Source organism: Sinocyclocheilus anshuiensis, unplaced genomic scaffold (assembly GCF_001515605.1).
Source record: "Sinocyclocheilus anshuiensis isolate Anshui unplaced genomic scaffold, SAMN03320099.WGS_v1.1 scaffold737, whole genome shotgun sequence".
Lineage (NCBI taxonomy): Eukaryota > Metazoa > Chordata > Actinopteri > Cypriniformes > Cyprinidae > Sinocyclocheilus > Sinocyclocheilus anshuiensis.
Window position 1 is genome coordinate 240179 of NW_015540908.1, and position 27528 is coordinate 267706.

The 27528-nt window shown below is 36.7% G+C and overlaps 1 protein-coding gene across 2 annotated transcripts in view; it reads right to left on the reverse strand.

Moving 5' to 3' along the window:
• The window catches only part of LOC107689156 (2-oxoisovalerate dehydrogenase subunit beta, mitochondrial-like), a 78951-nt gene that overhangs the window by 6055 nt on the left and 45368 nt on the right, over positions 1-27528 (reverse strand). For both annotated transcript variants that reach the window (XM_016487072.1, XM_016487071.1), the window contains one exon: positions 5966-6052. In XM_016487072.1, the coding sequence (XP_016342558.1) occupies positions 5966-6052 (87 nt within the window). The remainder of the gene's footprint in view (positions 1-5965; positions 6053-27528) is intronic.

Below are 27528 nucleotides of genomic sequence, written 5' to 3' on the forward strand. Positions count from 1 at the left end.
ATATATATATATATATATATATATATATATATATATATATATATATGTATTTATGTACACTGCCTCACAAACACACATTTTTGGCTTTCAGAGTGGAAACAGCAACAGCTGCAGATTAGCGAGTATTCAAAGACTAGCGTGACACGGAAATGCCAATATTACCGACTGTGAGAGCCAAAAAAAAAAGACTATTGTGAAATGCGTATTTGAGCCCAAACACCTAATGTTGTTAAATGAATGTTTATTGTATTATTTCAGTTTCATGTGTGTTACCGTGATGGTGTTTAGTGTTTGTGTGAATGACACTGTGCACCTTCTATATATGTTCATATTTAAAAGCTGCTTGCAATAGGTTGGTATATTAACATTATATTAGTTAATGAAATTACGGTATTTAACTGTACATTTTTAAGTTAAAACCGTAAAACCTAAAATGTGCTACTGTATTTTTTTACGGTAAAATTCCGGCAACCACAGCTGCCGTTTTTTTTTTACCGTAAATTTTACGGATTTTTTTTTACAGTGTACTGTAACTTCCTGGCTGTTAACTGGAGGACTAGAAGAAGTAAATCTTCTCCAGGAGTCACTCAGATTCACTGAAACCTTTACAGAAGCTCCTCTGAGTCACTCAGATCCTTCGGTTCCCTTTAAAAGCCGTACATGTCTGAAACGCTGATCTCAAAGGCCATTTTTAGACAATCATTCTGAACTTCATGCTATCTTTAGCTTGATAACCGGGTCAGCGTTAGAGCATGTCAGAAAACTTCACTGTCACTGAGAGCAGAGCCATCAAATCATCTCAGTACATGGAACTAATGTCAGGACTGGATATTTCTCATGCTTTTACCCATGAGCTTCTGTAAATCAGAGCCTCGTGACATTCAGAATCAGAAATGATTTGTTATGTCTGCCTTTTAAATCACATTCCGTGAATATGAACTGAAGCAGCAATCAGAATGCAGAACTGTAATATGAATTTAACGAAGCTGATTCTGAAGAAATTCATTTAGTTATATATACATACACCCACAAACATTCAATTAACTTTCAATTGGTAGAAGTGTGCTCCTATTACCTCTGATTTTGCTGTCCATATGCTTTGCTTTATTCATGTGGAAGTAGTATGTTAGTTACTTTACATGAAAAATGTGTTGTATTCAATATAATATAGAATAAATAGGCATTAAAAAACATTAAAAAAGCGTTATAGTTGCAATGTAACAGTGACACGTTTTCATCTGTGACATACATCGTAGTAAAACTGATTATTAAAGAAAATAAATGTAGGGCGGGACTTGGTTCTGTGCTTCAGATATTGATTGGATGTTGAGATGTGGGCGTGGCACTTACTGAATGCAAGCTATGCAGCTGATTGTAAGAAAGGGGCGGGGTTTAAGTAGATTAAATGATTGGATGAGTCGTCATTCACCGGAACATAATTTCAAGGTCAAAGAATTTAAACTAATTAAACATATGCATGGATCAATAATTCACAAGATTATCAAGAACATTCATAAAAAGAGCATTTAGAAACAGGATAAATTTTTCACTTCAATCCAACTTTAAGCTAATGAAACTCGTCTGCTGTGTGAATTGCAATTCAGGAAATTCCTCCTGTTACTCCAATTCAAATCCTGTGTGTTCATTCACTTTCAAATGAATTCAAATTCACACTCATGATATGGAAAGGAGCCAATTCAACCCTTCTGAAGACACACATGATCAGATGCCGTCTGAAACATGCTTGCATCATAAATGCACTCTACACTAGAGGAGAACACTAGCCACAAACCTCTTCACACCTCTCTCTCTCACACACACACACACACACACACACACACGCACACGCACACGCGCACACGCACACACACACACACACACACACACATGCACGTGCACACACACACACACACACACACATACACACACACACGCACGCATGCACGCTTACATTCCAGAGGAATCTGGCTGCTATATTCACACACACAGAGCGAGACAGATGATATCAAATATAATTCCAACTATTCCATGGAGTTGTCCAGGAACACCGAGATCAATGTGAAAAATATCCCTGTTCCAGGTCCTGGTCCAGGAATAACAGTACGCTGTCACAGTCTCAGCTTCTGTTAGATCCTCTGCTCAATGATTTCAGCTTCTCTGCTGTATGACTGTGTCTCTACTGTGATAGAATAACACAACTAGACTTTTATAATTTCTGCAGAAATCGTGAGTTGTGTTCGGCTCTGAAAACTCTGTCAGCACAATGATAAGCTGTTGAGGGCATCTAGCAGGACGTTACAATGCGGTTACCCGTTCTAGGGTGTTTGGCTATTTGGCTTACCTATGCGTTCGCTAAGTTGTTGCTATGTAAAAATTGCATTTTAGCGAGAGAGAGAAAAAAAGCGTTCAAGTGTGTAAGTCACAAGTCACATCGGTGTACAGGTTGCATTTTATTACACTTAAAAATTATGTAATCATTGTATTGTAAAAAAATGTAAAATGAAACATTACTAAGGCAGCACCATGTGTATCTTTTGCAAAGAATCCCTTAAAACACTGTAAAAAGCTCAGTGAAATAATCATCCAAGATGGCAGATGAAGTGAGATGAAGTAAAGTGAGAGATACATCTAAAAATTCCATTAATATTGCAAAGTATAGATAAAAAAGTTGTATCAATTTGATGGGATTTTCCAGAAACTAAGTCAAAAAAAAAATTATATATATATATATTAAATTTTATTAAATGGTTCCATAACTTCATTCCTTATTCTCTTTACTGCGTTAAGCTTAGTTATGATTAATTATTCATATTTCCCCCATGAGCTGATTCGCTACAACATTCAGAAATACTGTAAAATACTGGTAAATAAATTGAAATGTTTTTAAATATTATAAACACTATAAAATTGTATTTTATTTTCCCTCACTCCACAAGAACCTTCAAATTAAAAAGTATACAGAACAAAAACATAGAAGTACAAAATGAATTACAGTGCCATTCATTTTAAACAATGTTATAAACATCAAGCCTAAACAAAAAGTGAAACTGCAACTACCAGCATGTGTGAAGTTCAGTAAACAAATGAACTTGATGTGCCTTACCTTAAACTGTGTGAGGACAGATAAAAACTGAAAGCCACAAGAAAAAACATTTCTGTACAAACGCACAGACCAACAACTGACTATTATTTACAGTTATTTTCCAAAAAAAAAAAAAACACAGATAATTAATGAAAAGCAAAACTATTTATGATCTACAGCATTTTTCCTATTTAAAAACTAATATAATTAAAGTTTAAAGTAAAAACATACAAATAAATCCCCTGAAAATAAATAAATACATGAATAAATGCGATGAGATGTGAGGATATGGGAAGAAAAACAAGTCAAGTCAAGTCAAGTCTGCTTTATTGTCAATTCTTCCACATGTACAGCACATACAAACAGAGAATTTAAATTGCGTTACTCTCAGACCCTTGGTGCATACAGATAACACTAACAGTAGAACATAAATACAGATATACAGATTAAATATAAAATACAACTATACAAATATACAAATAAAGCCTAGCCCGGATACCTCCGTGCTTACCCCTCTTCTGCTTCCTCTCACGCCGCTTGTGGCGCCTCCGCTGTGGGCGAGATGCAGTAGTGGGGGTCGGTGATGGTGTAGGCCTCCGGAGCAGACCGAGATCTCGCAGCTCTTCGGCGTGCACGGAGTTTAACTCTAAAAATGTGGTTCTGCCGACATCGAGCAGAAACTCACGACTGTATGCGCGCTTAGAGACAGATAGACGCGACGAATACGTACAAAAACACTGCGATTCACAAGACAAAAAACACGAAAACACCTTTCTGTCGGGAGAGAGAGAAGCCGCAGCGTGTGAACGCGCCGCCATCTTCAGCTTACAAGTGTAGTTCAGTGTAATAACTCAGTACTGTAAAGCTGCAAAGCTGGACCAAATTTATGGGTTCATGTACCTCTCTTGTGGATCCAAATGTTTCCATATTCACAATGTAATGTTTTGTTGCTAAACTATTATTTATTATGCAAGCCTGTACTTCACTCCTGTACCAATATCCATGTAAAATGAAACCTTCCTTAATGGCATTATATGGTATGTTTACGAGAAAAAAAAAAAGACTTGGATTCTGGAACATACTGTAATTGTTGACAGTATTTAAATCTTTGGCTGAACTAACCTTTTAAATACAACAGAACACAGTTCTTGTTTTTCAGAATATGTCTTGACTTACAGTGCATTCAGGCTATACATTTTTTACCAGTATGTGTGTTTCCTGGGAATCGAACCCAAGACCTTTTGCGCTGCTAACACAATGCTCTACCACTGAACCACAGGAACATTACAAGTATAATTAAATTATACACTTCCCCTTATACAGCCACTTTTTTATATTTCATCATATTTTATAACTACCCATAATTATATTCATTTATCATGGCATTTCTATTCAAAGGTACTTCAAAGATTATATGCTCAATAAAACAAGATAATGATTTGTATTTTTTTAGTTAAAGGTGAAAGCCTCACATCTATTTTCAACAGATCTACATCTACATTCATTTTTCCCTGGGAATTGAACCTATGACCTTTTGCGCTGCTAAAGCAATGCTCTACCACTGAGCCAGGTTGTATAGGCTATATGCTTGATTATTAGCTAATTTCATTTATTTAATATTTTGATTTTCAAATAGTTACCTAAAAACATTACAATTAAATAGTTACAGTAGTTTTTGCTATGGTACTGGGATTGGAGCTAACGGTGAAACTAACTGTGAAATCTTACTGATATTGGTAACAACTGAAATGTTGGTATCGTGACAACACTAGACTGCAGAAATGGCATGTGCGTTATATATTGGGCCCTGGGTGTTTAGGTGAAGGGCAGATACGTTAGCCGCCGTTATCGCAGACGTCAGTAGCTTGACCACAGCTCAGGCTAAAAGCCTTTTTTAGCATCTTTTCTGCTCAATGCCATTATTCTGTGCACATCCGGCTGACTCACCAGCGCCCCGTGTGTCCACTCCTGCTCACAGGTGCTTTAACAAACTCTGACGTCAATGGAAACGTGTTTAAAGGCCGGCCCTGCATCTATGCATGGACCAATCTCTTGAGAAAATTTCCACCATCAGCACAAGCTCGCCGAGGCCCGAGACGCTCATGAATCTGAACACGACCGTTCAAAAGCTTGAGGTCAGCACGTACTTGAACTCAGCAAGGATGCATTAAATTGATCAAAAGTGAGAATAAAGACATCTATCTATAATAGATTTCTATTTTAAATGAATGCTGTTCTTTTCGACTTTCAGTTCAATAAATCCTTAAAAAAAAAGTTTACGCAAAACTATAACGGTGTTCAGCATTGATAATATTAAGAAATGCTTCTTGAAACACTCAATTTGAATCCAAAAAATAAGGCAGATTGCCCCTTGACTAACTACTAGCTGGTTAGACTAGTTTTTAAGAAAGTCTGCTTCTGAATTTCAAGGATTCAAAGAAAGGACTTGCGTTGTTGTGAAGACCGGTCTTTTCCCTGGAAAAAAACAAACTAGGAAGGACAAGAGGACACAAAACATCTTTTTAGTGGGCCACTACATTATAAGCAGTGGGCAATGGACACTAAAAATACAACATTCCTCATTTGATGCATCCTTGATATCAAGAGCACATCCAGAGATTTTCATATGCCTGTACTAGCGTTCATGAGTACGGAGTTTTGAAGGCTGATGACGTAGTACAAGAACACACAGATTCCTTAAGAACGCATAGCATAGAGTTTTAATGTAGAGGCTAAGTTTATGCAACTAGCCACAGGTCTACCAATAAAATGCACAATTTTTATTCTTAAAGACCAACGATTATTTAGTTATAGTGTCAAAAAGCAGAAAATGCTGTATGCTCCTGCTCAATCTGTAAAGCATGACATCCACAAGAGCCTCACCTGAACCGTAGAGCTGATCTCAGCTGCGAATCCTCCGGTCACCGGAGCCTCGTGACTGATGAGCAGCCGACCCGTCTTCACCACCGACTGGAAAAGAGAGAACATCAGCTATTAGGAAGTCTATTTTAATCAAAAAGAGACATGGAAACATTAACAAACACAAACTTGTATCTTTACTAGGCAATTTTATAATTCTGGCTCTGAATTCCAGCCCCTTAAACCAAAAACTAAATATGAAATCAAAATTTAGCATTTTTACACCCCTAAACCTTTCACATTTCATACCAAACAGGCTGAATTGGGCTGGATTGCAGCACACAAATTCGTGAAAAATCGGTTTCTTACAGTTTAAGCAACTGTAGTTTGATTCTGTCTGAGGATGTTTCTAAACCCAGTCAACCAAAGGTGAGGTCTTTAGAGAGTCAAAACATGACGTTCAAACAAAGAACACAAAAACCTTCCCGTCTAAAAAAAATCTGGAAATGTTGCAAGTCTGATTAGCTACGTTTACATACACCAAAATAATCCAACTAACTCTATATATATATGTATAAATGTACTCTATATAACTCTATATAAAGTCCGGCCCTGCATCTATGCATGGACCAATATATATATACTCTATATAACTCTATATAACCATGTATGTGACAAATAAAAATCTTGAATCTTGAAATCTTGAATAATCCGCTGACAATCACATTAATAGCTCAATCAGATTGAAAATCCTTAATCTAAACACCTCAAATATTCCAATTGAGCTTCATCTGAATGAAAGTTAAACTGTATAGAAAGGGATGATGCAGACCTAAAATAATTGGATCAAAAGGAAAAAACTAAGCATGCAAATGCCTGAATGTTCTCAGTCAGATTCAAAGATACCTTCTTGCCAACATGCGTATGTCTATTGACATCTTATGAACTTGCCATTGAATGAGACATGCAAAAATGCATGTAAAAGCAAACGTGAATCGATTTTTTTAGGGTTCATACAAACGGAACATTTTCTGAAATCGGATTGAATTAATTGAATCTGATGATGAAAAATGAAGGTGCTTAAAAGGTTGTTAGCAGCGATGCCATAGAAGAACCATTTTTGGTTCCACAAAGAACCATCTCTTCCTTACCTTTTTATAATCTGAAGAACCTTCTTTCGCCACAAAGAACCTTTTGTGAAACAGAAAGGTTCTTCAGATGTTAAAGGTTCTTTATGGAACCATTTAGACAAAAAAGGTTCTTCTATGGCATCGTGAAGCACCTATTGTCCACATGAGCACCGCAGCTCATGTATTTGAACATATGGCCACTGCATTTATTAATTAGTGCAGACTGAAAACACCATTTGCTGCTGATTATGAATTTTGTTTGAAGTTCATACTTCACTGTCAATGGTCATTATGACTTAAGTTAAACAATCTTTCTGTTAGCCTGATCAAAATAAACAGCAGGTCGCAGCTGCAGAGCACTGACCAAACATCAGATTCTATGAGATATGAAACTGACAGATCTTGCTGCAAAGTCCGCTCTTCAAAGGAGAAAAACAGGTGCAAAACAGCTCATTATAATAGGACTCATCCATGCGCTTGTGATTAGGCATTTCCTGCAGAAAGATCACGGTTTGTTCTGTAATCTGAATAACTATATAAAAGCCTCAAATTTTATTGAGATAAAAAGGACTTAAATGGTTGTGCATCTGCTGAGAAGAGTGTGATGAGGTCTGGATGTTGAGCTGGAAGATTAGCCTGTTTCTCCACAAAGACCCAGAAGAAACTACACCTGCAACATCCACTGACTTCAATGTGTGAGCCATGTGTGCTGACTGTTGTAATTAAAATGTTAATTCCAGGCATCATTGGTACACGTTTGACTGATCTGTCGAGTACTCAAGTAAACAAACAGGCTGCACACAATAAGAACGGACTATTTGACAGAATATCTTTAAAAGATGAGATGCCATGAACCTCATAAACTCTAGCTCTGAAGTGGTCATTTAAAAAGCAACAAGTTGCAAACAAAATGCTTTTCCACTGGATGATGAACTTTGTAGGATTACTCCCAGAAGTGGAGCAACATGTGGCAAGGAGCCAGTATATTTGACCGGACCAGTTGATTTCCCAGACCTTGCTGTTTTAAACACTTTAATCTCAGAGAACAGTACAGAATAAAAAGCTGAGGCAGTTCATGACCCCTTTAAAGGGGACTGAGGCGTCATTGTCCTACGTACAAGGTTTCTTGTATCTTCTTCGATAAATGTCTCTATTTTTCATATTACACGGCTGGATACTGTCCCGACAGACCTCGCAGGTAGAGGCACATATTTCCAGTGAGCCTGGGTACGAAAGAGACGTTGCTCCCCAGGCCACGATCCAAGACGGAGCAAGACACAGACAAGTACAAGCTACATTGGTCTTCACAAATGCGATTACCCAAGTGTCAAAATGTCCGTATTGGCGAGTTTTCACGTAAATGCAGTTCGTTTCATCTTGTAAACATAAACAGTTGGGAAAGTAATCAAATGTTTGTCATTTTATTAGATCAGTGCATTTGGTCTTAAAGCGACAGCAGCCAATAAACCTGCTGTTAATCAAACAACAAAAGAAACAGACCTCAGTAACTTTAATAAAAATCAATGTATATTTAAGTAATACAGTGAAGACTATGCAGTGTTTCATTTTTATGTTCCATTTCTGTACAATAGTCTATTATGTTTAGTAGGCTAAATTGTTTACTACATTTGTATCTTTTTTCTATTGTATTTGTCCTATTTTCTTCTTTTTTATTGTATTACTGACTGTTGTTTGTTGACAGTGAAACTGCTCTGGAAGGGTCACTTTGAGGTTTTTATAAACACTCTGACAGGGGCCTCCTGGTTTTTTAGGGCCCTCTGAAGTCCGGCACTGCCAGTCTAACATCGTTGGGTTGGTGTGGTTGAGTGGGTAAATATCTAGTAAACCAAAGGTTGTAGGTTTAAATCTCGAAACCCTGTGCAACTACCACTGTGTCCTTCCTTCAGATAAAGCTTCATTATTGGCATTGTTGGTTCTTTGAATAACTTTTACCATCAATGGAGTCCCTTCCATTCCACAAAAGGTTATTTATAGTGAAAAAAGGTTCATTTGGCAAAGAAAAAACCTCTTTGGAACCTGTATTTGAGTGCTGAGTAAAACACTGCCTGCAGTTACTCTGGACTTGAGAGTTAAACGAAGAATAATGAATGATTTAATAATAATTCCACACCTCATAACCAAGTTGGTGTTATGTCAGAAACTCAGAGCCTCTGAAACTGCTTCTGATGCCTTGGATGCCAGCGGACTGAGACGGGCACAGCGGCAGAATCTTGAGACTGTGTGCTAACAAGGGTGTGAGATTTCGATAAGACAGCAAGTATGCAGGGGTGTGACCGGAGGCATTTTCCTACGGCTGTCCCACACTGCACACGTTTTATTGTTATTAACCAGGTCTGTCGGATTGAAATATAAATGTCTTTTAAGACAGACCTGGCGAGGAAATGCAGTGACTAGATTCAGACATCTTCAGACCATGAACATATTTGTCTGAAGTATATTAATGCACAACACGTGGCCAACACACTGCAGGTGATCTGTTTGCTGAACATATTTAACTTGCATTAGTGTGGCAGTAACAAACCTCAGGACTCGAGGGGGTGATAGACTTTCCTCTTAAACCAGATGTTATTCAGGTAGCCAGATATAAACACGTCGACGGTTTAACGATCTTGCTCAGCACGATTCTTCAAACTGTTGCTCTGTCACGCGAGTATTTGACCCGAAAGAGAAAACTGACCAGAAAAGTACAATATACAATAATGTTTACAATACGCCTTCTTGTGGCAATACTGATGAAGATGATTGTGTTGTGTTGTAAATCTCAATCTGTCCCCACTTCAGATTTTGAGTGTTTACATACGAGAATGTTTCAAACCTTGAAATAAACTAGCATTCAAAGTTTGGAGTCAGTACAATTTATTTTATGTTTTCGAAAGATGTCTATTCTGTTCACCAAGGCTGCATGTATTTGTTTAAAAAATACAGTAAATCTTTTCAATTGTATTATATTTTAAAATGTTTTTTTTTAAATACTGAAAAATACTGAACACTACTGAATACTGAAACTAAACTGAAATAAAAATGAATTCAACCTAAACAGACAAAAAAAATGACAAAAACACATAAAATGAATACAAATTTAACTAAAATGAAAATGAAAACTGAAAATAAACACAAGTCAATCAAAAATATTAACAAAAACCGTACAGGGCTCCAGACTGCGACTAAAACGGTAAAAAAAAAAAATTGTACTTGCAAGTGAAGATTTTCAGATTTTCAACAGGTAAAGCTGTCAGCTGTGTGTATATTGGCAATATCGTTAACAATTCTCGTTTATAATCATTACTAATATGGCTTCTTCTTATCAAGATCTTAGTCTATATGCTGTGTTCTGTTAATGCATGAACTTCTTATTATTTGAAGCACACTTGCCGTCCGGTAATCGCAAAAAGCTTTGTGCTTTGTTACTTTTTAATAAAGTATCAGCTTTAAAATTATGCCAAATTCATAATGAAATTCAAACAATAAATACGGGTTTGGTGCTCTTAATGCGGCAGGCGCAATCGCTTTAGCACCTCAGTTCAAGCGGCAAGCGAACCCATTATATCTTTCTTTTTACTACAATAGTATATAATGAACATGAATTAACATCCAAAGGTAAGCTATTTTATAAGAGATCCTACAGTACAACTTAGGATCAGAGTACAAAATCAGTGAACTCACCTTTATGAGGTCATCTAGCAACATTAAGTGACCAGTTTTAGCTTCTTTCAATTAAAAGCAGTTGGCAACACTGGTCAGTGTTTTTTTTTTCCCTTCATATTTTGATGGTTTAAGTGAAATGTGGGGTCAGAGAAAAAAAAATCCACGCATCACTTTTGGCCACTGTTGTGTTTGGTGGGGTTAGTGCCATAATATGCAAGACCCTGCTTACTGTGTCATCACCGGCGCATTTCTGCATTTTTCCAGCTTTCCAGCCAAAAAAAATGTAATTACTACTGTCATTTCTGCAGTTAGAGCATTGACTTGTTGAGTGTTGACTTGATCTTGAAAATCAAGTTTGCATAATTTTATCAACTCCATATCATCATATAACTCCAATATGTCATATCTTCATTGGGAAGTGTTTCAGTCTCCTCCTTTTTGCTGCCGTCTTGTTACTCCTAACTAGGTTAGGAAACCTCTCCAGCTCTCTTAAATAATTTAGGAGCTGAGACCTAGTCTTAGGAACATTTATGAATCACTCTTATTCTTAAGTCTAGGAATAAGAGTAAAATTACGTCGTTCTTAGAATTTTGACACACTTAGGATTAAACTTTTACTCTGAGCGGCTTTATACATACGGCCCCTGATGTATATAAATAATATTCAAATAAATGACTTTGATAAAAGGGTTTTAAACTCCGACCATGAGATATAATTGTTTCTTTATTATTCTTTTTCTAAATTTATTTATTTACTTATTTGTTTATTGTTTGGTTTTTCAGTTCATGAAAATGTTGTACAATCATTTTAGTCTTAGAATAGTATGTGTATATCACGAAATCCAGTTTAATCAACAAGACTCATGTTACTTATACTGTATGCATGCATGCATGCGTGTAATAATATTAAAGCAGGATTTTATTTGATGCTGTGTTGATTATTTGAAGTTTTGGGAATGAGACTCTTGCTATTGATTTAACTTTCTTGTTATGTTGGATTGGATGCTGGCAGATCTCAAATCACCAACAAATAAGGTCAAGAAGGTAAAAAGGTCAACATTTAAATTGAAAGTTCACCAGGCAGCACAAGAGGAAATTTAGCTTCATATACACTGGCCACTGAGTTAAATGAGTCCGGTCAAAGTGATGTGGCACTACCTAACCCCATCAACCGGAGTTAACAGAGCGTCAAGGAAAATCCTGAAGAGGCACAGCACATACCGCAGATAGTTCAGACACAAACAAGCGACTGTTATTACTGTATCCAGGGACAGAACGTCACTTCCCTGGAGTGAGAGTCAATGACTGGCTTGAGAAACGCCTGGTGGTTTTCCAGAAATGCCACTGTAACCTACTGCAAACGCTAATGACAAATGACTCCATTAATGGATGCTATGAAATGATATTAGCCAATCACAGCAGTGGGTGTTGATTCAAATGACTGAAATTATAAGAGGACTTATAAAATAGTAAAATAATACAACAACAGTGTGTCGTGACCCATTTACTTGTGACGTAAGTCTGCAAACACTTCTCAGGGCCGCTGTAGATGCCTCAGAGCAAACCAACAAATAACAGCCACACAACACTTTTACTTCATTGGGTCATTTAGAAAATGTTTGACGTCAGTTAATTATTTTGAAAGAAGTCTCATTCTCACCAAGGCTGCAAAAATACAGTAATATTCTGAAATAGTATTACAATTTAAAAGAGCTGATTTCTGTGTGGTTATGTGTTAAACTGTAATGTATTTCTGTGATGCGCAGCTGTATTTTCAGCATCATTACTCCAGTCTTCAGTGTCACATGATCTTCAGAAATCATTCTAATATGCTGATTTGCTGCTCAAGAAACATTTCTGATTATTATCAATGTTGAAAACAGTCGTGCTGCTTCATATTTTTATGAAAACATGCTACATACTTTAATGAACGAAAACTTTATTTGAGACAGAAATAAAATAAATGTCTTTGCTGTCACTTTTGACCAGTTTAATTAACCCCAAACTTTTGAACAGTAATGCATGTGTTGGTTTGTCTTGTTAGCTGCACAAAACACCCTTTAGTATCCCACTGCCACCTGCCAAACCCAATTCCCTGCTCTCTCACACACCCTGTCTGTCAAAACAGCCTTCAACTGACCAGGAAAAACAACTTGAGGAAGAAAAACTAGGAGCACAAACGCAGGTCCAAAATTAAGTCATCCTATTTTGTCTTTATGAGGTTCCAGTGGCATTTTAAAACACATGTCTCTGTCTTCATGAACTGAAGAGACAACTTAATGAGAAGCTAATGTGTTGACATTAACTACGGCCTGCGGCGCGAATGACGGTTTTATTGTCCAATGTGTTGTGCATATGGATCCCAGACAGATGAATGTTTCTCACTGTCTCTCGGATTCAGAACGCTGTCCTTCTAAAAAGGACTGAGCTAGTGGTCAGCGCTGTCATCTAACTGCTTATTTACAGCTGACCTCTCAACACCAGCAGTTCAATGCACTCATTACAAACACTGCCTGACCCGAGACGCGACACATGATGAATACAGAGAGCAGGCTTTTCTTGGACACTCATAGTCGCTCTTTACACAGGACATGTCATTTACATTCTTATGAGACTTTAAAGGAATAGTTAACCTAATAATGAAAATGTACTGGAAATGTCCTCACCTTCTGAACATCCAAGATGTAGGTGAGTTTGTTTCTTCATCAGATTTGGAGAAATGTAGCATTGCATCACTGTCTCAGCAATGGATGCTCTGCAGTGAATGGGTGCCGTCAGAATGAGAGTCCAAACAGCTGATAAAAACATCACAATAATCCACAAGTAATCCACAGCACTCCAGTCCATCAGTTAACATCTGGAGAAGACAAAAGCTGCATGTTTGTAAGAAACACAGTTTTTAACTTCAGTCCATTGTTTCTGACTAAAATATGAGTCCATAATCCATAATAACGCTTCCTTCAGTGAAAAAGTCCACCTCCTGTTGTCTCTCACATCAAAATCCATGCACACATTCGTTTAGAGCTGTTTTTGGACTGTTTTGGCTTGTAAACGGTGCTTGATTTCTATCCTGATTCAGACAGGATATTTTTTTACTGAAGAAAGAAATATTACGGATTATGGACTTTTATATATTTTTAACAGAAACAACAGTTTAAAGTTATCAAATGCATTAATGATGGATTTGTTTCTTACAAACACGCAGCTTTTGTCTTCTCCAGATGTTAACTGATGGACTGGAGTGGTGTGGATTACTTGTGGATTATTGTGATGTTTTTATCAGCTGTTTGGACTCTCATTCTGACGGCACCCATTCACTGCAGAGCATCCATTGCTGAGACACTGATGCAATGCTACATTTCTCCAAATCTGATGAAGAAACAAACTCATCTACATCTTGGATGGCCTGAGGGTCAGTACATTTCCAGTAAAGTTTTATTTTTGGGTGAACTACTCCTCTGCAAGAGTCACGCCAATAGTTTTTTGTATTGTTTTGGCTTTACAGCTCATGGTAGTTTTTTTATTTTGTGAACTTTTCTATGACAAACAATTCTGGTATTGTATTTGGATGCCCAAGATTTTTCTGGGTCCTGAAGCAAAACCAGTTGACAACCGCTGCTTTAGCAGTCCCTTCATCATCGTTGTCTCCTAAATGGGCTCCATAATGTAAAACGACCGCAGTGACAGCAATACAGTCTCAAATATAGGAGTTTGCACAACAGCCATACAATAGCCCAAAATAATTACATGTTACTCAGGGAGCAAAAATTACACACAGCGTCTGAGGTCTTTATGTCAAAGCCCTGCCGTAACAGAGCTCTCTTTCTACACAAGGGATCATATAATGATGATGAAATGGTTTTTATTAGCAGTGCATTTGAAAAGGATATTACACAGCTACAGGAAGTTCAGAGAATCTTCTGACATTAAACACGGTCTAAAAGCACTAGAGAAAGATATTACAGTTCACACTGAAGATTTACCATTAAAGACAATTATTCACCGTTTCAGTATTCTGTCACTTTTTTCTGTCATATAATAAAAGTCAACATGAAACGGACCTTCACAGCACATTTTACTTCCATCATGTGTCCAGGGTTATTATAGTTAACTAAAACCATAAACATTTCTGTTGCTTGAAATAAAATGAGCAAATAAAAAATGAAAAACGTTAAACTATTCATCTACAGCGGGTAAAATAAGTATTGAACACATCGCTATTTTTCTCAGTTAATATATTTCTAAAGGTGTTGTTGACATGAAAGTTTGCTCAGATGTCGGTAACAACCCAAGTAATCCATACATACAAAGAAAACAAAACAAATAAGTTCAGAAATTAAGTTATGTGTAATAAAATGGAATGACACAGGGAAAGAGTATCTGATCTTTAGTTCTTATGTATGTATGGATTACTTTAGTTGTTACCGACATCTGGTAAAAATTTCAAGTCAACAGTACCTTTAGAAATATATTTACTGAGAAAAAAAGTGATGTGTTCAATACTTATTTTACCCGCTGTAGATGGCAAGGCAACATTTCTAATTTTCATTTAGTCTAAGTTGTAGTACTAAAATACAATAAAACTAATGAATATTATCCAAAAATAAAAAAAATAATAATAAAAGTGACAAACACACGCACACACGCACACACACACACACACACACACACACACACACACACATACAAACATTAAGTTTAGCTAAAAATTAAAGTGAAAACTGAAAATCACATGTTGATTAAATGTTAGTGATGCATTCATTTTTCATATTAATATTTTAAACAAATACTTAAGGCCATTATTTTAAATATTTCACATTTTATGTTGTTTATATTGTTATAATCAAATGAAAATGTAATCCTTTTATTTCTGTGCTGCACAACAGAAGTTTAATATTAAAATGTAAAAAAGGAAGAAACATGCTGATATTCCATAAAATAATGTTTTAATTTTATTATTACTTATTTTGAGAAGTACATTCTACTGTACAATAATGTCACAATTTCTTCAAGTTACACCAAACTGTCACATTGACAGGCTGTAGTGAAGACCTTTGAGTTTCTGTGTGTATTTTATATGACGCTAAAATGCATTTTTATGCTTTAATAATCACAAACACCAGTCCATATCACAATTCCATCTATTTTCCGACCTAGATGTGTCAGTATAACAGCTATTTTAAAATGACCCATCCATCAGATTTAAGAGTCTCAACTATTTGTTCAATAAGCAATGCAGTGCAAATCAGTGTTGGGGGTAACGCATTTCAAGTAACGCGAGTTACGCAATAAGATTACTTTTTCAAGTAACCAGTAAAGTAATGCATTACTTTTAAATTTACAATGAAATATCAGAGTTACTTTTTCAAATATGTAATGCAAGTTACTTTGTTTTCCAATGTATTCACTGACACCGTATTGAGAGAAATTAGGAGTGAGGTGCAGAGGCACTTCCTTCAGCCTGAGGATTATTCATTTCACATTTGGTGTGAAAGGGCCTTTACAGTTGCCAAAAATATAACTTTGAGGTTTTTTGTTATTAAAAAAACAAATAAGCAAGCCCAGCCCAGGTGACAAAAACATAGTAAATAACGCAAATATAATGCATTACTTTCCATAAAAAGTAATGCAATTAATCTCTTTATGGCATAACGCAATATTGCAATGCATTACTTTTCAAAGTAACTTTCACCAACACTGCATGCAATATTGTGCTTTTTGTGCAATAAAGGACAGCTACACTTATAGACGAAGGGAATGAGGGGTTAACATCCTCTCTGCCCCAGTCTCAGTGTCCGCGGTGGCGACGGTTTACTGCATATTGTGCAGCAGGGCTGTGATTAGGACGGGCCGCTCGCCGGAGGGAAATGTCATGTTTACTGCCGTTCCCATACACACCCTGCATAATGAGGCCTGCACTGTGCCAGGGGTCCCGCTGGACAATCACTGCGTTTGAGGTCAACGGGTTCCAGTGAGAAAGCAGGAGACTAGTTGATTAGTCCTGCCACTAGTCTTCAGCTGCACTTGTTCTATAAATGGCAAAAGCGGGAAGAAAATAGCAGCCCGCAAACTGCCTAACCAAATATCTAGTCTGTTAAGACATTACAGGAAGAGAACATTTACACATCCTGCCCACAATATAGACGTTGTTATTTTTTTAAATGGCTTGTGAACCTTTAAACGGAGGCAACCACATGGACATAAGTCACAAACACCATGTGATCTCCATGACGAATGGTCTTCAAGCGCAGCCTGAATTCCTAATCAGTGCTTTAACGTGTCAGAGCGTTATTAACGTGCATGGGAAACAGAAGGATGGAGCGTAATTCATGCACATGCATATCAAAAAATCGCCTATAAAGTTGTCCAAATGAAGTTCTTAGCAATGCATATTACTAATCAAAAATTAAGTTTTAATATATTTACGGTAGGACATTTATAAAATATCTTCATGAAACATGATCTTTACTTAATATCCTAATGATTTTTGGCATAAAGTAAACATTTATCAATTTTGACCCATTCAATGTTTTTTTTGGCTATTGCTAAAAATATACCCCAGCGAATTAAGACTGGTTTTGTGGTCCAGGGTCACATATGTGAATAGTTTCACAACAACATGAGCCTTTAAAGATGAAGAAAGTTGTCAGATTGTCAGATCTATCAGTCAGATAGCTGCTGATATAGACAGCTAATTCCTCTTAAGCAACGCAGAACGCACGTGTTAGTCTAGTCGGCTGTAGTCTGTGCGGTGTATTGAAGCACAGCTTTTTGGCTTGGCCTTTAAATTGAACAATATTCAGAACAGAACAGGAATGAAAAAAATTAAGTATAAATCAAATAAATTAAAGTGGGAAACATTATAAACAACATTATTATTATAAACGCCAAGCCTAAACAAATTTAAAACGAAACGGAAATTACAGGTATGTTTGGAAATGTGCTTGGGCTCACATACCTCTCTTGTTCGGCACAAATCCAAAAGTGTGCACTTTGTGCATCTACAGTAATTTGTGTGCTTGACATTAATTGCATTATATAACTTTAACTTTCATTTTAAAATAATTTACAGCATTTTTAAGATGATTAAAAAAAAAACTTTTGCTCTTTTTTGGTATCCAATTATTAGCACTTCACCATCAAACCACTGCATACATTTACACTTTTGGCAGATGCTTTTATCCAAAGTGACTTACACAGCTTTCAAGATGCACAATTTGTCAGTTCTTGCTTTCCTTGGGAAGCATTGTAAGAGCTGTGTACGTATGTATGTATTGTACGTGCATCAAACTGATACTTATATAAAAGAACTCAAAAATGTATTATTGAATTTAGCAATAAACATGCATGCATTTACAATGAATGTGTGCAGACGCTTTCAAACTTCAATAAAGACACAAAAACACAAAAGTATAACTTACGAGAAATTTATTCGCAGATAATGAAGAGCCATGGCCAGATCTCGGAGTCAGTGGCCTGAGCTCTAGAAATAGGTCTGTCTAACTCCTTTAGACTGATTCTGTGAACTGCATTAACCAATGCACTGAAAATCTACTTTACAGACTACTTTAATGATTCTTTTTGGTGCTTTTACGTCCCTTTTAAAGCGTGAATGTTTCAGCCTCCATTCTTCGTAAATGCATGGAAAAGAACGAACATTACATTAGAGCCAATAATTCCATGCAAACCAATATCATTTTCCAAAAGAACAATACTAGCTAAATGAATATCCACTGTTGAAGAACAACAACCAATACTTGCATCTCAGAAGGACTGGAATATAGTGTCTGAGTTTTGGACTACTTTTGTTGTACTTCTACGATTCTGTCCATGTTGGAGTTTGAGAGTATAAACCATCTTCTACTTTTATTGTATGGAAAAGAGAAGCCTTTAGTTTCAGTAATGCTTTTTCACATTAAAACGACATCAGTGCGAGTAAATTATGATTTCATTTTATGGGTGAAACCTCTCAGAGTTTCCTTCTGCGGCGGGCTCACTAAACGACCATCAACACAGTGTCTCTGTGAGTGCAAGATCTTAGTTTGCCGCCATTCTGCACGGTATTAACACGAGTTAATCTGCTAGTGTGAAATAGCGACATCAGTCATACTCATTTTCAAACTGTAAAACTTAAAGACATCCCCTAAAGACTTGGACAGTGGCCCTGTGGGACACTTTTAGCTCTACAGCCTGCGTGAGCTGGACTGCAAATCACTGAGCCACATGATTACACTCGAGCAGAGCCAACCCAGGCCTCACTGCACTAACCAGAACTAACTCCGGTCCACTCTGGAGACCAAAACCTCCATTCAATTACATAATGCTGCCACTGGAGCGCTGCTGGACCATGAGCAGCTCATTTTCTCTTCATCAGAGCTACTGAGCAATCAATATCCACAGTTCTGTGTAAGCCATAGTGAAGAGCGATGGGGACCAAACAATAATAGACCCCACTGACTTCTCCTTACATTCATTTTTCAGTATTCAAGCAATAATCTCATTAAAGCATCAATACTATTGGTAATGAAATCTGAAAATAATGGCTTATAATTTGTGAAATGTTTGTCAGAAATTTGGTTTCTTGGTTCCAATGAAATGAGTCATGCAGAATCTGTTGATACCATTTTATGTATTTATTTACTTAAGGACTTCGTTTTTATTGGCTAAATAATTAAATAAAGTATCGAAGTAAATGATTAAATCATCTGTAAAGAATAACTGAGGGGGAAAAAAACAACAGCTTTGAGTGAATAAAAAGCCACTTATCCCTCTTTGTCTTTTTATGAGCTTGAGTGGATTTCTCCCGCTCACATCCAAGCAATGACACAGAGACAGAGAAGAATTCTAGAAATCTCACGAGTGTCAAGCCGAGGAATGCAAAATCTGCAGGAACGAGCGGAAAAGCAGATCTGATGAGGGCAGTAAATGAAGCGTGATTAAAATGGAGAAGAAAAAGTATGAGGAGTAGGCTACTCATAAATAAAGGAGGGTGGTGACTGCAAAGACAACTAGAGAGGCACATAACCAACCACAGTAAATCCTTTGTAATCTTTAGGCCGGAAGACAATGACACGTCAGGACTCTTACAGAAACGCACTTGTACTCAACTCAACTCACAAGAAAAATACTCCAGCACACGTATAGAAATAAAGATCCTCTTTACAGGTCATTTATTTAGAAATCAAATCCAGATGGAGCATTTAACAAAGTCATGTCAAATCAGGCTTATATCATTTCCTGTAGCTCTGGAATCATTAGTCACAAGAACAGTCGACCTGAAATTGGATGAAAGGAAAGCAACTATTCAATTTATTGAAACAAAACTTGGTAGCATCACAATCTAAGAGTACCTGCCGTTAAAAAAACAAAAAACTAATAAACACTAAATCACTAAAATCAATGGTTTTAATGCTACAAGTACATTTAGGCACCACTATTATTATATTGTACAGTATGAAAAGTTTCTCATCTATTTTGACAGTCCTATTAATTTATACGTGTTTAAATGCATGATGATGGAACAAGTAATCTAAATGTAAAAATAGTAGACATTAATTAAATGCACATTTTCAACCAATATGCTCAAATTTTGGTCTAATATTAGCTGATATGTGCATTGCAGCCTGTATGTGCCAGATGAACAACTTCTTGACTTCAAATGATTTAGACCGCTAATTAATTTCAATCACGACAACTAGTTTTAGCATGTTATTCAATATGACAATGTTAATGTATTTAGTCTTGGCGTACTACATCTGCTGCGCATGCTGCTGCTACAGAGCAAGTATGGACTCGATACTGCCAACAGATACAAAGACACACTGCTATTAGCATGCGAGTTTTGTTGTTGCTGCTGCTGCATCTTGAATAGGCACAAATCCCACAGCAGATATAGACAGGTGGTGCTGGGGGAGGTGGAGGGTTTCTGAGGAACTGCTATTATACAGAGGAATGTGCTGCAGGACCAGCTTACAGTGAACACTGAATCAGATTATTTAAACATTGAGCAAACTACTCCATCAGCTTGCTGTGTAAATGATGTGATTGCTGCATGTAAACAACCTGCATCTTACAGTGTTTCATAACTAAACTAGGTATATAATGGATTTATTTAAAACTTAGAAAGAAATTGTGGACCTATTAAAATCAGGACCTATTAAAATCACATTCCAGTATACATGGTGTACATGAAGGCCTAACATATGAGTAAAATAAACTTAAATAAAACAGGTCTTCAGAATAACATTCAAGCATTTTCAAGGACTTTACAGTTCTTCAATCTAGGTGTCAAAATTCAAACACTTTCAAGGACCAGTAGAAAGCCATTAGAAACATACTGCATATTTGTGCAAAAGAAGCACTGTTCCAAAACAAACTAATTACGGTAGCAGTACAGTATTTGTAGTTCATTAATATGGACCCCTGAGGGACGGCTGTCGCATGCGCTCATACAGCATGTTAATCACAACACTCACTGCTCAGCATTATGCTACACTAACCCTCTCCTTTGAACCCCAGGCAAAACCATGAAAAACAGTCAGAAAGGTCTGTGGGCCACATGAGAACAGAGCAGATCCAGCGCTGGATTCGGATCAGTCGTGACTAACTTTCCACTGCTTTTCCACAAATAAAGCACTGAAACAATGGCCACGCATGACAGAGTTACGACACCATCTCCTGACCAATATGTGTGAACCACCGAGTCTCAGAACATCCAGCGGCTGCAAACCAAAGTGATGCCTGTTAATAATGTAATTATATGTGTAAGAGTCAGTCATAAATATGCAGGACGCAAACCAAGCCACCAGCCTTTCTTCCTCTGCCATCTCCACCAGAGTCATTCCCAGAGTTACTTACAAATGCAACCTGCCAACAATATTCTCGTGCTGTGGTCGTCATCAAACAGTCCTCAGCCCTGTGATGCACAGCGCTGCACCACTTCCTGTTCAAGACATGTGACTGTTTTAGTGTTCCTTCAGCTCAAGGAACTGCCAAATTATTGGACAGTTTTACAGAGAATATTAGGGGTGTAATGGTGCACAGAATGACGGTTCGGTACGTACCTCGGTTTTGAAGTCATGGTTTGGTATGTTTTCAGTACAGCAGAGGGGAAAATAAACAAAATTCCTCGTGTTTTACTTTTTGATTAAATAGTGGTTTACTGAACAAACTGTCTCTCCTTCAAAACAAATTCAATTATGATTTAAATGTTCTTAAGGATAACAAATCTATCTGCTGTAAATTATATAGGGAGACATATTACTGCACATTACTATAAAGGTTACAATTAACATCACAAAACTATTTATTTATAGATATAATAAACACTCAAATAAAATTAAAAAAATTGTATACCAACATGTAAATTGCACATAAGGAAGTTTTACATTAGCTTCTATATTTGACTAGAAAATCAGCATTTATTGGTTGAGTTTCCTGATAAAATGGAGAGAATTTGAAAGATGAGACTTTGCTTCTTATTGAAAGCAACAAAACTCAATGCTTACTGTGCTGTTGGATGGGATAAGCATTGTGAAAATATACATATTAGCGTGTATATAATGCAGGGCTGTACATTAACTTTTTTTTCACATAGCACTGGTGCTACAGAGGTTGAAAGTTTTGTAGCACAGGCCAAAAAGTTGTAGCACAAGTATAAAACGTCTGTTATCATGTCTGAAAACAAACACAAGTAATGGAGTCCATCACTTAAACAGGCACTGATGTTCCATACAGAGCACAAACAATACAAACCATCACAAAAATTGTTTTAGACAAAGTTTTCTTAATTTGCTAAAAATGGAAGAGTGCAGAAACATAACACCTCTTACACCTCAACAAAATATAAAATAAAAAAAGAATGGCAGACATTTAGGCCAAAGTGAGCAAAGATAAAAATCTTTGTCATTATTTTATCTTTGTTATTAGAAAATAAGAACAAAGATATACATTACAAATATACATAATATACAAATAAAACAAATAGTGCTTTATTTTTCAGGTACAGTATTTAGCAGTAACATTCAAGAAATTGAATGAACACATATTAAAATAAAACACTATATACACTATATACATCAATTATACTTTTTTTTTAAAGCAACTGACTGATGATAAGTTCATCAGTCAAGAGCAGTGAGTGATTTTTTTCTGTTTTGTTGTTTTACTAACATTAAAAGAATAGTTCACCAAAAATGAAAATTCTGTCATCTGTCTTTCAATAGTGTTTCATTTGTATAAGATCATTTACTCAAGTTGTTTTAAACCTGAATTAATTTATTTCGTCTGTTGAACATAAAAGTTATTTTTGAAGAATGTGGGTAACCAAGCAGTTGCTGGTACTCTTTTCCTACTGTAAAAGTCAGTGTGGACCAGCTACTGTTTAGTTACTCACATTCTTCAAAATATCTTCTTTTGTGAGCATGTTTAGTAGCTACTATCCCTTTAAGAGCTGCATGCGTTTCTCTCTCAACCGTTTACTTTCATTTTTGACATAACCAACTGTGTTTATATGTAAACCTTGTGTGTTTTTGACAGTATTAGACGCGAAATCAATCAGACGTGAAAGACAACTTAGTCCAATAATCAGGCGCTTTTTGACAGGCTCTCAGTGTGAGTGTGTTGTACATTATATTGAGACGGAGGGAGGCGGCAGAACTGCAGCTGATAGAATGCACGCTGTAGCACAATACAATGATATTTCTTCAAAAGCAGATCGTGGGGACATTTTAATCATCCACGATCAAAAATCGTCATATCACACACCCCTAACTACCAAGTATAATCAATCTCACACACACAAACAAGCACAACGAAATCACTTCACACTATTAAGCGGCTGTGTTATGAACATGCAAAACTGTATCGCACGCGTGCTACAGAGGTAAATTTATTAATCGCACAGACCAGTTTTTTTGTAGCACGCCCTGTAATGTCTAGTGAAGTTTTATTCAAGCATCAGCTGACTAGACTGATAGACTAAAAAGCTCGACCTTGGGATTTAGGAATTGATATTGATTTGTTAAAATGAATATATATTAAAACTAGTTTCAAATTAAGTTCCAAACATACAGTGGTTAAAACAATGCTATGAATCTACTTCTGTAAATTCTGTGAAATTCTCAGCCTGTCTGCTTTTCACATATGTGAGTTGCTTCACTACACTATAAATGAATAAATGTGTGCTGTGGACATAAACATATGGTCATAATGCATCCATCTGTCTGGCATCAGAAAGTTCAGAACAAGTCGTTCCTGCAGTTTCAATGAATGCTCTTTTTAGACTGTGCAGAAAGATTTCTGTGTGATTTCCGAGCTCAATGAACTCAACTTGAAAGATCAAGGTCTGCAGAGTATTAGCTAACTGTGCAGAGCCTTACATGACAGCAAAATGAAGCGGGACTGAAAAGGACGAGTTCAGCAGTCCACTGAAAATGGCTTCAGTGCCTGATGGGATCAGAGAGCCATTAACCTGTTCACATGTCCATCATAACTTCAACAGACACGGTGAGTTCAAGCTAAGTGGCACCACTAAATTACACTGGAAGCTGCTGAAATATACTGGACCACTTTCTGGTTGCATAACGAGACCGTCTTGGCAGAACATGTCTTCAGTTTTCCATCCTGACCGGCTAGATCAGATGTTCTAATAGCAGAAATCCAAAATAACTGAGTAATACCAAAAGTTAGGCTACCCTATAATAAAGAGGATCTGTAGGCTTCAGAACTACATTTGGTAAATTCAGACGATCCCAAAATTACAAGTCATCATTCATTAATAAGGAACAAATAACACAAAATTGAAATATGCTGACGAATGAAAATGAAATTTGCATGAAATCCCATTTCTATCGCAAAAAAGAAAAACCTTTTTGGTAAATCATAATGACATAAAAGTCCTAATTATGAGATAAAAAGTTATAATTATTAAAATTATTATTATTATATTATTAAAATAAAAATGTAATGGACTATCCAAAGCATGACTTCTTATTCTTATGACAAATGGGCTTCTATAGATTTGAAAGCTACGGTGAAAGAGAGGATTTTTAGCAAATCCTAACTTAAATGAGGGTCTCTTTCTCACACAAAGACAGCGCATGAGTTGGACTATATAGTGCATGAATCATGTGAACTGCTTTTATGGCACTTCTGTCATGTTTTGAGCAGCATCCATGCACTTTTCTTTCACCTTACGGAAAAGAGCAGCATGAACATTCTTTGTGTAGTGAGGCACGTGAATTTTAACAACTAAAAATCTCAAAACGTGCCATCAGAGCAGCACTAATTATATGTTTAGGATGGCTGAAATCATTGACGGAAAATGTCTTTACTTCAAAGATGCTTGTAAACAATGTTAAACTCCACTATATTACACAATCATTATTATATTATTTACCGTACAGTCTTCATTATTTAATGTATGTTTGAATAAATCTGTCATGAAAACATGCTTTTTATTACAGCCACAGTTTAAATGTTTGTATTTCAACAATGTATTGGTGTAGAAGCAATTATATCACAAAAAATGTAAAATATGTGTCCCTGGAGCACAAAAGCAGTCTTAAGTCGCTGGGGTATATTTGTAGCAATAGCCAAAAATACATTGTATGGGTCAAAATTATTGATTTTTCTTTTATGCCAAAAATCATTACGATATTAAGTAAAGATCATGTTCCATGAAGATATTTTGTACATTTCCTACCGTAAATATATCAAAACTTAATTTTTGATTAGTAATATGCATGGCTAAGGAATTAATTTGGACAACTTTAAAGGCGATTTTCTCAATATTTTGATTTTTTTTTGCACCCTCAGATTCCAGATTTTCAAATAGTTGTATCTCGGCCAAATATTGATATAGATGATGTATAAATCTCAATTTCGAAAAAATGTACCCTTATGACTGGTTTTGTGGTCCAGGGTCACATATAAAGACTGCCTTATGCACACAATTTACATGCTTATATACATCTCAGTTTTGAATTTTGAGTGTTGATTATTAAATAAATGTAATTATTTAATCTCTGAATAAACTATTTTGGTTTCTGTTTTCGGCTAAATGAAAACTTTTCGGATTTTAGTGCATCTCTACTTTCGTGTTCCACTGATTAAAAAGACGTCAAGAAACAAAATGATTAAATGAAAGAACTCTCATTGGTTTTTGGTGAACTAACCCTTTGAACTTTACGAGAAGCGCTGCTTTGGCTTGTACAGCTGCATCTAAATGAATAAATAATTGATACAGAACATCCATCAGGCTTTCAGACAAACACACCGGTCTGAATCATGAGATCTGCATTAGAGAGTGTGGCACTTAGCAAATGAGGCCGACTGATTCATCTGGAGTGTTTCTCTCCAGCAGATGAAAGCACGTCAGGCTCGGGCTCCAACACTCTTCCAGTAATCATCACACCACATCGAGCACACAAGCACGCAATTCTACATCCAAAGTCAAAAACATGCTGCATACAAGCTGATCTTTAGAGAGTCATTGCACCAACACAGTCAAGCCCATGTTTGCTGTGAAATGAGACATGTAATGACGCGCACTTTCGTTGTGGGGTTCAACAGGTTCAGCCAACAGCGCTCCGTCTCCACATGGAATACACTCCGGAATTCCACTTTCCAGAGCAAACAATCCCATTAAGATCAGCCGGGTCACTCCTCTATTCATCTGTGTGCGGATCCATCAGGTATCGCGGCGGCTCCACGGGCCTCAGGTCAGCGAGAGCGCAGATGATGCATGACCTCAGATGAACAGCATTATCTCGTCAAGTAGCCTCCATCAGGAAACTCATTCTCCGAAGCCAAGGGAACAGTTGCGCTCCAAACAGAGTCTTTAACAGCAGAACCAACACAAACACTGCACAAAACCCTCCAAAGACAGACAGCTTTAACACTTCTCGTTCTGCGCTCTTGTGAAAGGTGGAAACAGGAACAGTGTTTTATTAACTGCTGTGCATTACAAAACTCTATTATATGATTTTCATAGTGAGGTCATGATATATGATATTAATTAATAAACTGCAGAAGTGTTCTTGTAACTGTCTAGCAACACCAAGGTTGTGGGTTTGTTTCTAGGGAACACGTGTTCTTCCGACGCTTTGGCAGTTACGCTTGTGTGATGTGAAAGAGCTGCGGCGTCAACAAGGTTTATCATTTGCATGCATGTTTAAGCCTTGTCAGCTTAAAGGTGTGAAATGTAATATTGACAGTTAGTGGTTGAAATGGGAACTGCAGTCCAAATTCAAAATATTGGAGAGTTGTTTCTTCCACCACCTATTCCTCAGACTGGACGCTCACACGGGTTGCCAGATTGAGGACACGCAACAGGAATAAGCACAGCTGACGATGGAAAGTGACGAGCCTTACACACTGCAAGTTGGTGAGTTGATTTATCCATGTTTTAATATGCCTGTCAGAGTATTTTAGATGGATGCAGAGGATTTTTAGGTCAGGTAGAATCTGTGATCCCTGACCCAGTTCGTTTGCTGTTTTTCCACCAACTGGCAACCCGGAGTGTCGAAATACTATTGGGTAAAATTTCGACATGGAATTTCAAAGCAAAATAATTGGCTGTAGCCAATGTAAACTTAGCATGTTTTCTAAATATATGCAAACATATAATAGTATTTTTATGCTTTTATACAGTCAAAAACTTACAGCACCTTTAAACTTTCAAGCAATTTTAACTCACTTAAAGGGGTGGTTCACTGGGTTTTTTCTAGGCTTTATTGTGTTTATGGGGTGCAGTCTAACATGTGTTAATGCTTCGTTTAAAAAAAAAAAA